This window comes from Oryzias latipes, chromosome 17 (genome assembly GCF_002234675.1).
Source record: "Oryzias latipes chromosome 17, ASM223467v1".
Taxonomy (NCBI): Eukaryota; Metazoa; Chordata; class Actinopteri; order Beloniformes; family Adrianichthyidae; genus Oryzias; species Oryzias latipes.
Window position 1 is genome coordinate 17,379,927 of NC_019875.2, and position 15,876 is coordinate 17,395,802.

A 15,876-nucleotide genomic window follows, 5' to 3' on the forward strand; every position below is an offset into this window, starting at 1 on the left:
TGTTAAATAAACAGTTAAATTAGGTAAATGTGTCCTTTTTCACTTAGAGATTTATCTGCTTGAATTTCAAACATTTCAAACCAACATTTTCTTAGGATCACCAAAGTTCAAAGCGATATTTGAGACACTCCCATCAGTCTCCAACACTTACAGCGTCTTCCCTGACTCTCTCCATGCTGTGGGCCGGTACAGAAGTGGGCGTGAGCAGACCAAAGGTGGTGACTCCGTTCTGGTCCACAGAGATGTTCAGTCGACCGTTGACGTTCATGCTGGGGGTGAAGACTTGGGAGCAGTGGCTCCTGACGCTGCCAGTCCTCCTCTTCCAAGGAGTTGCGACGGAACTGGTGCGACTCCTGAACACGTCTCCATGAACGCTGAACTCGTCATCTCCAAAGTCGGCCTCTGAGTTGTTGCGAGCGCGGAAGGAGCTGAAGATGCTGTTCTGACTTCCCCTCCTGGTGCTGAGAGGATGGGAGGAGAGTGTAGCCAGCAGGGGGTGGGCCGGCAAGGGGGATATAGGAGGCTGCAGGACAAAAAGAGGGAATCAGCGTCTCCCAACCCCAAAGACTAAAATTATTTTCGGATAAATGTACCCCAGCTTCATCTACAGGGTCAAGCTTCTCCTCCGCAGCTTCTCCAGCAGTCTCCTCTGAAAGAGTCCTGTGGGACCGTGGTCTCCTGCTGCTGCTGCGCCGCACGCTTCCCATTGCCTTCAAACTAAATGGAGAAAGCTCTGGAGACAGAACTGAATCTGTGTCCGGGGCTTGTCTTTTGGCTGCCAACTTGAAAAGCAGAAAACAGAGAAAAAAGTTGCAGAAATTACATTTTTTTATATATATATAAACTGTACAAACCCAACAATTCAGATTTTGCTGCACCTACTCTCTGTTCTCGTCGGAGGTGCTCCATGGCCAGCTGGAACTCTCTTTCCTTCTGCCAGGCCTCGGCGATGGTCGCCTGGTTCTGTTCTTCGTAGGCCATGGCCACCACAGCCAGGATCAGATTAACCAGGTAAAAGGAGCCGAGGAAGATTACCAACACAAAGAAAACCATGTAGGTTTTTCCAGCGGAGCGCAGAGTCTGAGAAAATTGGAAGATGCAAATGTTTAAGGAAACATCTGGATTTTTAGGAACAGACAGTCTGTACTTTCCCGCAACAAATAAGACATTTATTTCAGAATTTAAGCATAAATAAAAAATAATCTACCTTAGGTCTGCACGATATGAGGAAAACTTGCGATATGCGATATTAGCGATCAATATTGCAATGACGATATAACTTGAAACATAAATAATATCAAACAGGAGAAGTCAATCTTTAAACCTAAACCATTCCCTGTATTAAGCTTCCAACATTAAAGAAAAATGTTTTCTGCTTAATCTGTCTGCTTTCCTTTAAATAAAAAGTTCAAACTTTTCCATAAAAAGAGTGCAATGTGAATGCATCCAATCCAAATGAGGTTTGGAGATTCCTCAGCATTCTTTGCCCATTTGTACTTAGTCTGCTGATCTTACGTTACCCTCCACAGACATTTAAAACTCAAGATTTTGTTCAAGAAGCTAAAAAAAGTGTAATATGTGGGGCGTTTTGCCTTTAAGCCTCATGGCAAAAGACAAAAAAAAAATCTCTTTGCAACAGAAGGGAGGAGGGCTGCTGAGTTATTCCTGGAAACATGATGTAAATGTATTAATTCAGCATCTGTTTATGTTACATGTTTCCTGTCATTCTGGATGCTGTAAGCTTACTTACTGTAAAACAATCACGGATTAAGGTTATGTATAAAACCTTAATACACAAATATATTTATACAATATAATATACAAAACCTTAAATTCTGTATTTTATTGTCACACCATATGGTTTATGGCTTGCTCTGCACTGTTGCCTATCCCTCCACCTAAACTACCGGTAATGAAACTTGGGGTCTGCAACCTGTGGCCCTGGGCTGGAGCCACATGCAGCTCCTTTATTCCTACATTGTGGCTCTTTGGCTTTAAAAAAAAAAGCAAATAATTTACAGAAATAAGAGGTTTGTACTTTTGGTCAAATTGTTTTAGTTAAGTTGTCATTTGTGCTCAGATTTTAATAAATGTCAGATAACGGAGCAAAAAGATACACACATTGATGCATTTAAAGCGCATATTCTGATCTGCTGCAGAACAGAGTCTAGTTGCTTTTCAGTAGCAACATTCTTCAAGTACATAATTGAATTTACATGTATAGATCTAAAAAAGGCCCTGCGACAGACTGGGACCCTGAAAGGGATATAGTGGGTTAGGAAGATAGACAGATGCTACAGCAGATTTGTCACAGGGGGGTGTATTTTATTGTGAAAAATAACATATTAGAAAGAAAATCATATCACCTTATTCCTATATTTATTTCTTACTATAATTCAATTATTTTAAATATTTAAAAGCTAAGTTTTTAAAAAATGACTAGTTTAATAGCCACAAAAACACAAAAAAGTGTATTTTTCTAAACAGTAAAATCGGTACTTGTTGGGTTTTGGTCCGGACCAAATGGTTCTTCTGGCTTTGAGGGTTGCAGACCCAAGGTTTAAACTATTGGACATGTTAGCCCACGGGTGGGCAAACTTTATGACTCGTGGGCCATAAAGGCTTTCAAAATTTGATTGAAGGCCAGAAACAGGAACAGATGAGAGGTTTTGGTAGCCCAACTCAAAAGAAGAGGATATAACATGTCTACATTTTGACTAAAAATTGATGTAAACATTTTGGAGGTTTTAATTCAAAACTGAAGCTTTTGTTCTCATTTTTGTGTCAATTGCACCAATGGGATGATGTCCCTCAGTGAAAAATGCTAATTTGGAGAAGTGCTGAGTTCATGTCATGTTGAAATGATCGTAAAAATGACTCTCCGACTCAGAAAACACACAAGAAATCTTCCAACACCACATGAATGCAAAATAACTTTCTGCAACAATAACAAAGTACAATTTATTAGTAGAACATCATTCATTACATTCATTACATAACATTATCAAGGATTATAAACATAATTTATTCCATCTCGGCGGGCGAGATTAAATAGCTTATTAGGCACTAAATAAGGGACGTTGAATGCATAGTGCATGTGTTTTATTGGTCTAATTGCCTCATTATTTCTTAAAAAAGATAATCATTTGCAGTGACAAAAGTTATCTTGTTTTAAGAAGAGCTTCTATAAAAAATAAAACCCTATGATTTGATGGTATGCACCTACAAAACTAGTTCAAAAGTACTCCATGATGTTTATGTGTTTATGGACTTAACCCGGTATGTTGCAAATATATATATATATATATATATATGTTGCACCTGATGAAACAGCTCCTCCCAGTAGTCTTGGGTCATGAGACGAAAAAGTGCCAGAAAAGCCCAGCCGAAGGTGTCAAAACTGGTGTAGTCATAGTTTGGATTCCTCCCCACTTTCAGGCACTCAAATCCATCGGGGCACTTCCTGCAGTAGAAATCAGATAGTTAATAAACAACAACCATTACTTTAGCCTGAAAAGGGTACTTTAAAAGTGTTTCAGGGGGAAGCAATAAAATGCATGAGTGAAAAGGATTAAGCTGAGCCAGATGGATATCAAATTGCAGTTAATTTTTTTTACCGGCTCCATGCCTCCATCCCTGAGCTTCATTGTCAACATAGTGGCATTACGGAAAATATTTAAGTCCGGCAGCTGAGATCAAGCTGGACTGCAACGTCCGTCCGAGCGTGGAATAATTTCATAATGGCTGGCAAACATCTGGGCGGTGGAGGGCTGCTGTGAGAACAGCTGTGGGTCTCACCAGCCCGCTAAGCAGCAATTCTGACTAACATCCAGCATTCAGGAAGGTGGAGGCTGCTGAAGCCAGAAGCTTTTTCCAGTCAGGTCCTCTCCCTGCAGCATAGCTAGCTTAGCATAAGTAATGAGTTGCACATTTGAAATACCATTCTATTGATCTATTAAGATCCAGTGATTGTATCACATCATTTCAAGGAGGAATTGTTTCTTTAACTTTAAACTTTTCAAAAATATACTAAACTTTGAGTTTTTTTCTTTGATAATTTTGAACAAAAAAACATCAGCAAATGTGTCTTGTGCATAATTTTCAAATATTTCTCAGACGCACACAAAAAAAAATCAAGTTCCAATGGCTTTAAGAAAGACCCCTTCATTGACCTCATTGCAAAAGTCATGAGATTAGGTAAAGGTGGTTAAAGAGAAAATAATAAAGATGAAAAAACATTTTGGCTGCAGTGACAACATTTAAACAAAAAACTGATTTTCTAAAAATTCTGGACTTTCTTATATATAAAATTACAAACATTGATAAATATTTTTCTTATTAGGAGTTATCAGTGCCAAATTCCTGACAGCCTTATTTCAAAGTATGCAATCAGCCAGCCAGATGGTAACATTGCAATGTTCTCACACACGGAAAAAGTTCTTGAGCTAGCACGTTGAAGAGAAATAACGAAAGTCATCCCGAAAAATTACAGGATTTTTTTTGCAATCTACTATATGTGTACTCCCACAAGGGACATGTTGACAGCAGCAGTTGGAAAGAAAATACAGAGGGTAATTTATTAATATTCCATAATTGTTTCAATCAGGTGACAGTTAATCACAACCAACTCAGTTTTGCTCCTGCTGCCTTTTTTTAAACACACACTAGCATGCATGTTTTACCAGTATGTGTTAACATGCCTGCGCCCTAAAACCCGGTGCGTCTTTTGTGTGTAAAATACTGAAAAATCAGCCATAACTGAAACTGCGCTCAGTGCACCCATAGTCATGAAAATACAGTTGTTTTTCTATTGTTTCATGCTTTGTTCATTTTCAGTTTTTCGTCAGCTCCGCCTCCTGTGGTCATCTGTGAGTGTTCCCTGCCGCCTGTTTCATGAGTCCATCTGGGCATCTTTGTGTTTCTCTTCAGTGTTTTGAACTAGCATGTGTAATGGTCTCTGTTTTCTGCTAAGCCCCCATCTGACCTGGTTGCTGGTGTTAATCTCACTTCCTGTGTACCAAGCCCTTTACACTGCCCTTTGGATTTGTAACGTTTTGTTTGGGCATGTCATCTATGACCTGAATGCCTTCTGAAACAAAATACCTATTTTTTGTTTAGATATTATTTCTGGTCTGCTGTTATTCTTCCTCCATCCCTGAGCAGATTCTACATCAGGCTTTTTTAAGCAAATATTTTCACAGACAGACCAACAACAAATGGAAACTGAGTTGCAATTTTAACTGTATTCATTTGAACAATGAAGCCCTTTGGTGCAAAGCTGAAAGGAAAAGGTCTTATGTGAGGGTAGCGATATTAAGTTGACACCGTAGATGTCAATATTTTTAGACTTCTCCCTTTTAGGGTGGCATTTTGCCAAATGCTTCCTGAGTGCAGCTATGATAATATAATAATGTTCATTCCTCACGAAAAGAAACCCAAAAGCGATATTTTGATCAGGTCACGCATTTCTGAGCATTCCTCTAAAAAGCTACAAAGACGAGCGGGTTCTGTCGAGCTGACGTAGACAAGTGAGAACAGCCCCTTCCAGGAAGAGTCTGGGCTGCCAGCACCACCCCCAGGTTAACACACACAGTCACTTTCTCCAAGGAGCTAGTGGTGTTTGGCAAACTGCTTTTCTTTTGTATGCTCTATATGAAAAGTTTTGATGTCTTTTGCTTTACTGGGCGAAACGAAGACACGCTGCTGAGGCCGACTCTAGGATGGCGTCATGAGTTGGGAAGCACCCCCACGGAGCAAAAGGCGGTGCCTCAGAGGTCGAGTTGCCTTACTTCTGGAAAGAAAAATGTCTCACGAAAACAATTCATATTTAATAAACAATTATTCTTTTGTGTGCCAAAAGTACTACATCTTCGTATCCATGAATATTGTTTTCTATAAAAAGCTTAAGAATAGCATGTTGCAGGCGCTTTAAAAACATTACTTAGACTGTTGGTTGGCATTCAAGGCATGTTCTTTACTCAAATCATCTCTTTTGAACATGATCATCAAACCTCTTTGAGTACGGTATTTTTAAGAAACATTTTCTGCAACTAAATCACAAAGCAAGTGATCAATATAAGTAAATTGTGACTGATATTTGTATAATTGGGGAATTTGACATTTCTCGAGCGTTAATGTCACAAGGAGATATTTGTTCATTGCCATCTCATATTTTTACAGTTTTGCCTCTTTACATTAGTTTTAGGTTTAACTACATAAAGATAAATAAAGCATGTGGAGAGGTCAGACATTGGTTTGTTTTGGGATGATTCAATCTGCCGAGATCAAACGACCCCCAATTACGTTTGAAAAACACTAGTCTTTCAGAAAAAAGACCTATTGGTGGGCAAAAAAGCCAAAAAAATTCCAAATTAATCACAGAATCATTATCCAAGAACAACACGAGTGAGACTAAACTGAGCCATAGAACAGAAGACTTATTTGTAGTTAAAGTTGATCTATTTCTGCTATTTGGGCAGAAACAACAACAGTAAAAAAGCAGAGGCTCCCTTTAAATTGTAAAAATAATGAAAAATATATATTGGTTCTTCCAATGTTGTTGGATCATTAATCATGGGTCTTTTCTTGAATTCTTATTGGATTTTTGTGAAATTTTAGAAAGAGCTACATTGTTAACAGTATAATATGATGTCTTGTGTTCCTGAGGACCTTTGATTTTTCATTAAAATGCCGCTCCAATAAAAATAGTGTTTTCGGTTTAACATGTTCTTATGGCATTTTCTAGGACAAATATAAAGAAAATTAAGCTCAAATTTATATTTCTGAGTTTTTTTTATTCATATCGTTATGAATCAGGAGCAGAAGAAAAAATGCAGCTGGAAAAAGAGCATTTCTGTGATGTAAAAACATATAGAGTGCGGCAATAAGCTCCCTGCTCTGCTCCATTCTAATGAATCCACTTGTTTTGGGTGAAGGTAAGGGAGACTGAAGTTGTTCTGTGTCGATGGTCCCGCCCAGAACTCATAGGCAAATTTCTAATGAACTACTACTGCTCTGTAGAAACTATGTTCTAGAAAACGACACAGGTTTTTTATCTTTAGATAAAAAGGCATAATCATCATTAAAAGACCATTTAAAAAAGATCAAAGGATGATCAGAGTTGGTCTTTAAGATATTATGTTTACATTATAAATCACTGTAAGTCTGTAATTACCTTTAACCCCTTCAGAAGCTACCACAGCAGTTATTCTGAACTAAATTGAACCTAAATTAAAATGGATTACAGTTGTGTCTAAAACTGCATGGAGGATACTGTGACTCTGTAGCTCTCTGAAGCTGTAAATGGCTTCTAAGGTTTCAAGTTATCTTATGCAACCATAACAACAGGCTCTGTAAACGCTCCATTAAAGCTATTTGAAGCATGTTTACATTTTCATAAGTATAATCTTTAAGGGTTATAACATCAATTCCCTGCAGGTTGGTGAACAGTGCTGCAGTGGAACATCTGTCTTTTTTCCTGGGTAGGGCTAAAGCAAAGTGTTTCCATGCTCACATCGGTTAAGGGCAAAAGTTGAAAACATCTATACAATCAGTAATAATCCTTAATGCACAGTGGCTTTAAGAAGTGAGAGGATCAGCTGGAAGTCCGCAGAGGGAAGGATGAAAACCAGCCCTGACCGTTGAGCAAATCGTTTACCATAAACTTGTTGACCAGGGAAAATATTGTTGTTTTTTTTAATGTTATTTATATGCTTGGGTGCATTCATGGCCTGTTTTGTCTGTGCGTGCTTATGCGCATGTGTGCCATCAAAACGTACCCAAAGCTTTAATTTGGAAATCTACTAAGGGATTACTTGTTGGAATACACTCAAAAGATTAAGCATCCTCTATGTTTTACGTCCTCCATCCTGACCTGCTTAGTATCTTGTGCTTCTCCGCCGCCCCCTCAGAAAGTTCCATCTAAAATGCCACCTCCCTCATTTGCAAACAAACGCATGCAATGTCATATGGCTGTGTTCAACCTGTGACCCAACAGCCATGTATAAATTAGAACTGAAATTGATTTGTTCCTTCAAACTGAAGCAACATTTCAACTCAAAGCAACTTGCAGGTTGGACAGCTTGTTTTTTTTTCTTATCGTTCCTCTTATCTTACCAACCTACTACTTAAAGGAGTTTTATGACATCATTTCCTCCCAAATGCCCTCAAATATATCCTCTTTGCACTCTGACTTTATTTACTGGATCCGTTTTTACTTCTTGGGAGATTAAGTTCCTGTGTTTTTGGAGGAGAGGTTAGCGGGTGAGATTAAAAACCACAGGGTGCCTGCTCAGATGAGTTAACCGTGGGACCAAGCTCGCCTCGCAAGAAAAGACCAAATAGGTAATTTCCTTCTGATCTGACCCGGTCAACGGTTTATAGGTCCGAAGGTGGATGTGCTCGTGTCCATAGCTCTTGTCTAGTGGGCTTTACCATCAGCAAGGGATCAAAGACGTGATCCACAAACCCAACTATGTGAGGAGTGAAACTACTGACAGAATCTGTCTCATCGTCATGAACTCTGGCCTTTGAGTGTGATGAGAAACACTTTTTTATTGTAGTCTAAACTAAACATTTAAAAGCAGCCATATGACAGATGCATGAAAAAAAATACCTTTGTTTTTTAAGATGTAATTTAAAATGTAATTTAAGAGTTTTGTAGCCACTTTAGGCCTTTGGTCCCGAGTCAAGATGACAGTCAGTGTCAGCGTTGTGGTGTCATTGGTTTACATGCATGAATAATGATAGAACAGTAATGCATGCATGCAGCAAAGGCCACACCACAATGCTGGTGGGGTTTGCTTTTGGTATGGCACACTTAAGATCATCTGTGTCTCTGCTTACAAATCCGCATCAAGTCTTTGGAGAGGGAGCTTGTTGCAGACAAGATGGACGAAGATCATCGACTGGAAGTGGAAATTATACAACTTACCCTAACCCAAAAATGTTAATAATTGTAGAAAAAAGCTTTTATTAAAGCTTGAAAGGGAAAATTAAATATGTTCTTTTAATTACATTTTTCTCTAGCGACATGGGGGACTTTCGGTTCTAAACTGCCCTAGTTCTGCTTCCTGTTTTATTTTGAAGGTTTCTTCCGGCATGTCTTAGTTTTGAGTTTTACTTCCCTTGTCCCAATCTCCCCTGATCGTTTTCACCTGTGTCTCGTCAGTCTGTCACTGCCTTCCTCTGGTGCTGGTCCACACTGTATGTTTCCCTGTTAACTCCAACAGTTGGTTTTTTTGGTTTCCCTGCCCAGCAGTGTCTTTTGTTTGGTAAAAAAAAAAAAAACCTTGTCTTGGAACTGTGTGCCTCCCGTCTCTGCATTTTGGGTCCTTCATCAACCCCCGCCCCTGAAACTGAGCAGGTCACCAGTCTATTGCAGGACCACACACCCACATTCACAATTGCAAATTGAATCACACTGGTCACTTTTGAGAGTGCTAACCACTATGCCACCATGCAGCCCAGCAAGTTGTGTCTTTAGGTAAATTTAAGTCAAGTCTTGGCTGCATGCATGACCCAGGAGTTAAGCTTTGTTTTGCAAAATGACACATTCGTGCATAACAAACTCCTGTTTCATCTTTTTAACTTTGATTTGAACTGAGATACGTTTTTTCGTCTGTTCCAATCTGTTGCAGACAATTCGGTATGATTCCAACTCCCAGCTTCTTTTCTCGATTAGATCAAACATAGCTAATAGTTTTTCCCCTAAATAATAGCTAAATAATGTACGCTGTAAAGTGTACTACTGTTGTAATTTGGAAGTTGTGTTTTTTCATAATTACTTTAGAAATCCTGAACTCTCCTCTCAGCTGCATTGAGCTGTGTGTCAGAGGTCACTACTTGTAATCATGTTTTAATCAGTGTGTGTGAAAAGTGGCTACAGTTCAGACGTGATGGATGAAAAAGGGACAACTGAACAGTCAGCTAGATAGGTGGAGCCTCTTTTGACCAATTTCTCTCATGGGCCAAGTTTGCCTTAGAAACAGACAGTGACCCCTTGAAAATAGCTTGTATGCTAGTGAATTAAAAAAAATCAATCAAGAAAAGCAAACAATCAAAAGCCAGGGAACATAATTCAAAGGATTAGACAGCTCATTTTTATAAAACCCTACAGCAAAAGATCTTTATGATGATGACCTAAACAATACAGCAAGAATGAAAGTGTTACACAACTTTTATGGCTGTATAGACCAGATGTAAAGACAAGACCGTCCCATAAGGACAAATGTTTGGAACTCAAGAGATAAAGCAAATCAAAATGTATCAAATTCTTCTCTGACTTGAATTGTTAAAAAATGCATCACACAGAGCAGTCTTTGATGCAGCACCAAATTTCTGAAAGTGTAACAGACTAATAACACGCACATCTGCATCAGTCTTCCCTGCATAAGCCTAATATCAGCACCGTTTTTGTTAGCTATCATCCATTATCTTGAATTATTACCGAGAGCACCTAATGGAGGCCATTTGTTGGAAGCTGCAGGATTTCAGACTCACACAGATGGGATATTTATCTCAGTATAACCCTTGAACCGGGCCTGGCAGGGATGCCTTCATCCTGTTGTGCTTGTTTCAAAAGCATTTGGATTTACAGGATTACTCAGTATGCAGGACGAATAGCAATATTGGGATGATTTCACACTACGCTTTTGATTAGGAACAAAGTCCAATGCTCGGAAGTCATTAATGTGTTGCCTTTGACTGTTAGCTCATGTGAGACAGCTGGACCTGTGTTTGATTGATAAAGTCTCCCATACTGTGTGAGTACTACGCCTACTCTAAAGAAAAATAGATCACAAGTTTTAAAGTCCCACTCTAATCATCTTTTGATCTATTTTAATTCAATTTATAGAGATCTTTTAATTATGATTATGCCATTTATAGCCAAAATAAAAATAAAAATCCTGAACATGGCTTCTGCAGAATGGCAGGAGTTCATTAGAAATTAGCCTCTGAGTTGTGGGCAGGACTGTAGGTACGGAGCAAACCCATACTCCCTTTCCCTCCCCATTGCTGAGAGCTTGGAGCAGGGAGCTTGTGGCTTGCCCAGTGTATTTTCTACATCACAAAAATCCTTTTATTTTTCTCTGCTCCCGATTTATGATGAATTGAAAAAGAAATACTCAGAAATGCAACTTTGAGCTTAATTTCTTTGTGTCCTCCATCACCAGATAAATTTGAAAAACCTCATGTGAAAAACACCAAAACATTATTTCCATCAGAGTAGGTCTTTAAGTGATCCAGTCTACTAATGTTAACTTCACCTAGTCATTAAGCAGCAACCAACTCTATTTCTGGGTGAAAATCATCACCACATGGTATGCTAACAGCATCTAAGGCTAGATATGGCAGAGAAGAAGTCTTTATTCCCCCCCTCATTTTTAAAACCATATTTTCCTTTTTTATTTAAAAAGTAGGCTTTTCTAAGAATTTAACTAAGTGCTCTTGTGTAAATATAATCTTCCATCCATCTTCCAAACCCTTTTGTTCCTTTTGGGGTAACAGGGCTGCCGGAGCCTAACCCGGCAACTTGTGGGCGAAGGCAGGGTACACCCTGGACAGGTCGTCAGTCTGTCATAGGGCCACAATGATACAACCATACACACACACATTCACACCTAGAGACAATTAAGGGTCGGGGTCACCAACCCTGTTCCTCGTGGGCTGCCGCCCTGCTTGTTTTGCAGCCTACCCTGCTTCAGTAATTGCTGCTCCCCTGAATCAAGTGTGTTCAGTCAATCAGTAACTGGGCTGATTCAGGATCTACTAAACAAGGTCAGCTGCAAAACAACCAGGGCCTACGAGGAACAGGGTTGATGACAACTTATTTAGAGCAACCAATTAACCTATGAAGCACGTTTTTGGATGGTGATAGGAACCCAGAGTCCCCGGAGAAAACCCACACATGCACAGGGAGAACATGCAAACTCCACACAGTAAGGTCCCCCTTTGGTGATTCTGTTTCAATTCTTCTAACCAGACTTGAACCGGTGCCTTCTTGGTTAGGCGAGAGCACTAACCACTGCGCCACCATGCAGCCAAAATCAGCAACATACATTGTTGCACTACAAAACCAGCATCGACCTGTAGGTTCCTACAGCTTATCGCATGCATGGAATCAAGTCATTTGATGATGAACATGCTGGTAATATACATTAGCCAGCGGTGAAAACAGTCACTTACCCTGCATCAGACCCGTATCCACATATTAAGCCATCTTTTGCTCCTTCAGTTTTGTAGAAATTATCTACAGAAACAAAACCGAAACACAATTACAAACTCCTCCAGAAATAGATTATGTTAGGAGATGACGCATGTTCTGCTCCTGTCTGACCTTCGTTGGTAAGGAAGTCTGTAGGTGAGCTCCAGGTCCTGTTGTTGCAGACGAAGGTTGTGTTGGGGATGTAGGAGGAGTTGATGCAGTGGCCGAGGCTGCGGACGCACTTCTGCCGCAGCAGCCCCATGAAGAGCTGCAGACCTATGAGGGCGAACACACTCAGGCAGAAGACGGTCAGGATCATCACATCCGCCAGCTTCTTCACCGACTGGATCAGAGCCCCCACGATGGTTTTCAGACCTCGATGGTGGGAACAAACTCCATTTAAAAAAGTTTGGGAACAAAACAGGGAATATAGGAAGAACCGTGTTTGTTTTTTTTACCTGGAATCACTGAGATGGTTTTCAGGGCCCGCAGCACTCTAAATGTCCTCAATGCAGAAACGTTTCCAAGGTCAATAAATTCAGTGACGTACCTGCAGTTTGAAACATAAAATCAAGGATAAACATTGATTTTAAAGCTTACTTAAGGCACACGCTTACATGTGAGTCAAAACATGGATTTGTACGTTTTTATCCTTATACTAAAAATCAAAAGACTGCATTGGTTTACATAAACACCCCCCCCAAATATCCCTCTGACAAGCAAAATATAGTTAAAATTCACTAAAAACTTTTCATTAGTTTCCTTAGATTGGGGGGGACAAACCATAAAAGGTGAATGATCACAATTCTTTACTGATAAACTCGTTGTAGATTTTCTTTTGTGATTTTATGAATGCTGACCAGTCAGAAAAATGTTTTACAATTACAAAGTTTGTCACTAAGCACCCGATAGCTTGACATTTTCTGAAAATGAATTAGTTAGGAGGCACATAAAATAAATTTTTATGGTAGAAAAAATGCACATTTTTATTGTTTAAAAAATAATTTTTAATGTTGAAAAATATTGGTTGACTAATATTTAGATTTTACAAATTAAGAATAAAATTCCTTTTTTTTTTGCTGTTCCCTATTAACAGAGTTGCCAGAGTAATGTCATTTATGTTTTTGACTGACACATCCAAACTTGGACTGAAAACGGTCTCAAAACAATGATCTGTTTACTACAAGTGCATTGCAGTGCCCACTGCACCACAGCTATGGGGACAATTTAATGATAAGTAATAATGATGTAATCCGTTCTTTTAATGAAACATGCTTTTACTGAAACTCACTCAAACACATGTAGTTAGATGGCTGCAATAATCAGTAAACCTCTGCTCCTTTACCAGCTCGTTTACGGCTTCTTAACATTATGTTTAAAGTAATCCATCCATCCGTCTTCCAAACCTGCTTAATCCATGTCAGTGTCTAAAGGTTGCTGGAGCCTTTCCCAGCTACAAATATTTGCACACAAATTTTATGTCACAGTACTCAGGAAACGTATTTGTGCAGTTTATTTTGAAGTGTTACAGAAATAGTATTCCTCATGCCACAACAGAAAAATCCCATGTTTTTCCATGCAGCAGCAGCTGCACGGTGTGTTCAGGTTGCATGACAACAGTATTGGCTGTTTAGACCATAATTAATGAAGCTCAAATCAGATTGACTGAAGGGAATGACAGCTTTTAGTGTGACTACATCCATTAAAAGGTATTTTGTTGTCAAACAGAGCAAGAGATCAAGAGATCATCTGTCTAATCTGACTAACAATGAGCGATTAGTCATTCCACACAGACCTGTGCTTTACAATAAAGCCTGTTTGAATCAACAAAGATGTGTTTACTGACCAGGTAAAAATGTAAGATTAATGATTGAATGGAAATATTTTGGTTCCATAATCCCTACGTTCTTTTTTTCTGTCTGTGTGCAAACATGAAACAAGGCAAAAGAAATAAACAGAAACTGATCATCACTCACGCCATGACGATGACAATAAAGTCCAGCCAGTTCCACGGGTCTCTTAAGAACGTGAACGGCATTGTGCAGAATCCCCTCGCGAATATCTTGATTGCTGACTCAAAGGTGTAAATGCCGGTGAAGGTGTACCTGTAAGCATGACGGGAAAGAATACACCCCATTAGAGCTGCACGTAAACAGATCTCAGTTTTTAAAAACAGACAGAAACACAGAGAAATTACAAACTCCAAAATACAGAATTGCAAAAAAAAAAAAAAATCATGCAATGCAACATTTTCTTTAAAATAAAATAAAAAGCTAAACATAAGCTTGTAGTGATCCAAGAGAAGCTGTTAAAATTTTACTTTAAAACTCCGTTTAAACTGGCATCCCTCTTAAATGTTTAGCCTTAGAAAAATAAATGCACATTTTATCGAACATCTCCAGCAGGTTTCCACACTAACCATCACTGTACCTCCTTCGAAAAATCTAAAAATATTTCCGGCATTTCATTCAAAACATTTTTGAAATGTTCTTGTACGTTTTTGGAACACAGAAATTGCCATTTTTTAGAAAGTTCATGTTCATCATTCCTAAATTGATTTTAAACTGAACAGTGGAATGAAACTCAGGGAAATATTTTACTGCTTTTTCTCTGACCTTTTGAAAGTTTGTAAAAACGATAATTGAAATAATATTATCTTTGCATGATCTGCACAAAAAGCAACTGATCTCCTCACAAGGAACTAACAGCAATTCCTAAATGCGCCTACTTTCACAGACTTAAAACAAAGCTGTATTGTCCAAATTCATTATTGCATAGAGACAAAATAATAAAACATTATAAGGAGATCTCTGATATTTACTCATTTGCTTAACCCTCCCAGCCACTTATCCATTTTATGAATTAAAATCTTTAAAAATAAAGAAAGTACAGCTCTCCACGGTCATGTTCTGCTTGTCTCGTTATTTTGTCAGTCTTTTCTTTAGCTTCTGTGCAGGCTGGCTGTGACTCCACCCATTCTCCTGTGGAGCCTGCTAAGTAGTCACAGCTGCCTGTACTTCAGTCTCAGCGTATTTAAGGAACTCTGGTTCAATGTTGGCTACGTCTATTTCCTGGCTAGTTTGCTGAGATCTAGGTCTCCGTTCAAATGTGTCCTTTTTCAATTAAACCCCTTGGACTCTGCTGTACACTGCTCTTACAGATTTCTGAACAGCTGAAATGTTTGTTCAAAGATGGAATGATAGGAAAATCAGACTGTTTTTAGAATGTAATGATTTAGAGCCCGTTTAACTCTCAATTAATTTTTTGAAGTAAAGAAATGGCAAATAAATTACAAAGTAAGCAAACAGCTTTGCTTTTCTTCAGAAATGAAATTTTGAGGTTTCCGAAAATTTAAAATAAAGTTTTGTTCAATTAAAAAAATATGATTAATTTTTTTAAAATTCTACCTACTGTTAATTTTCTGATGTGCAATGTTCATTATACAACAACAAAGACTTTATATTAAAAAAAAAAGTAAATGCACACTAATAATGTACTCTATGGCTGCACAAGTCCTCAAGATCTACCACCCTGCTTGTTCTTTTAGTCCATTTATCCAAAATTCTATTTTACAAATTATTATAAAATGACATTTTTATCTTTGTTTCAGCCAGGATTACGTTTGTCAGTGGGAACAAGCAAGGCAGTACTTGTAAACTACCAGGATTGAG

At 38.6% G+C, this 15,876-nt stretch overlaps 1 protein-coding gene across 1 annotated transcript in view; it reads right to left on the reverse strand.

The window, feature by feature from the left end:
• Window positions 1-15,876, reverse strand: part of LOC101159774 (sodium channel protein type 4 subunit alpha) — a 48,706-nt gene that overhangs the window by 24,395 nt on the left and 8,435 nt on the right. The window contains exons 4-11 of the mRNA XM_023965178.1: window positions 14,182-14,310; window positions 12,664-12,755; window positions 12,338-12,580; window positions 12,187-12,250; window positions 3,322-3,463; window positions 883-1,080; window positions 594-782; window positions 152-523 (exon numbers count right to left, since the gene is read on the reverse strand). Coding sequence (XP_023820946.1) covers window positions 152-523; window positions 594-782; window positions 883-1,080; window positions 3,322-3,463; window positions 12,187-12,250; window positions 12,338-12,580; window positions 12,664-12,755; window positions 14,182-14,310 — 1,429 coding nt within the window. The remainder of the gene's footprint in view (window positions 1-151; window positions 524-593; window positions 783-882; window positions 1,081-3,321; window positions 3,464-12,186; window positions 12,251-12,337; window positions 12,581-12,663; window positions 12,756-14,181; window positions 14,311-15,876) is intronic.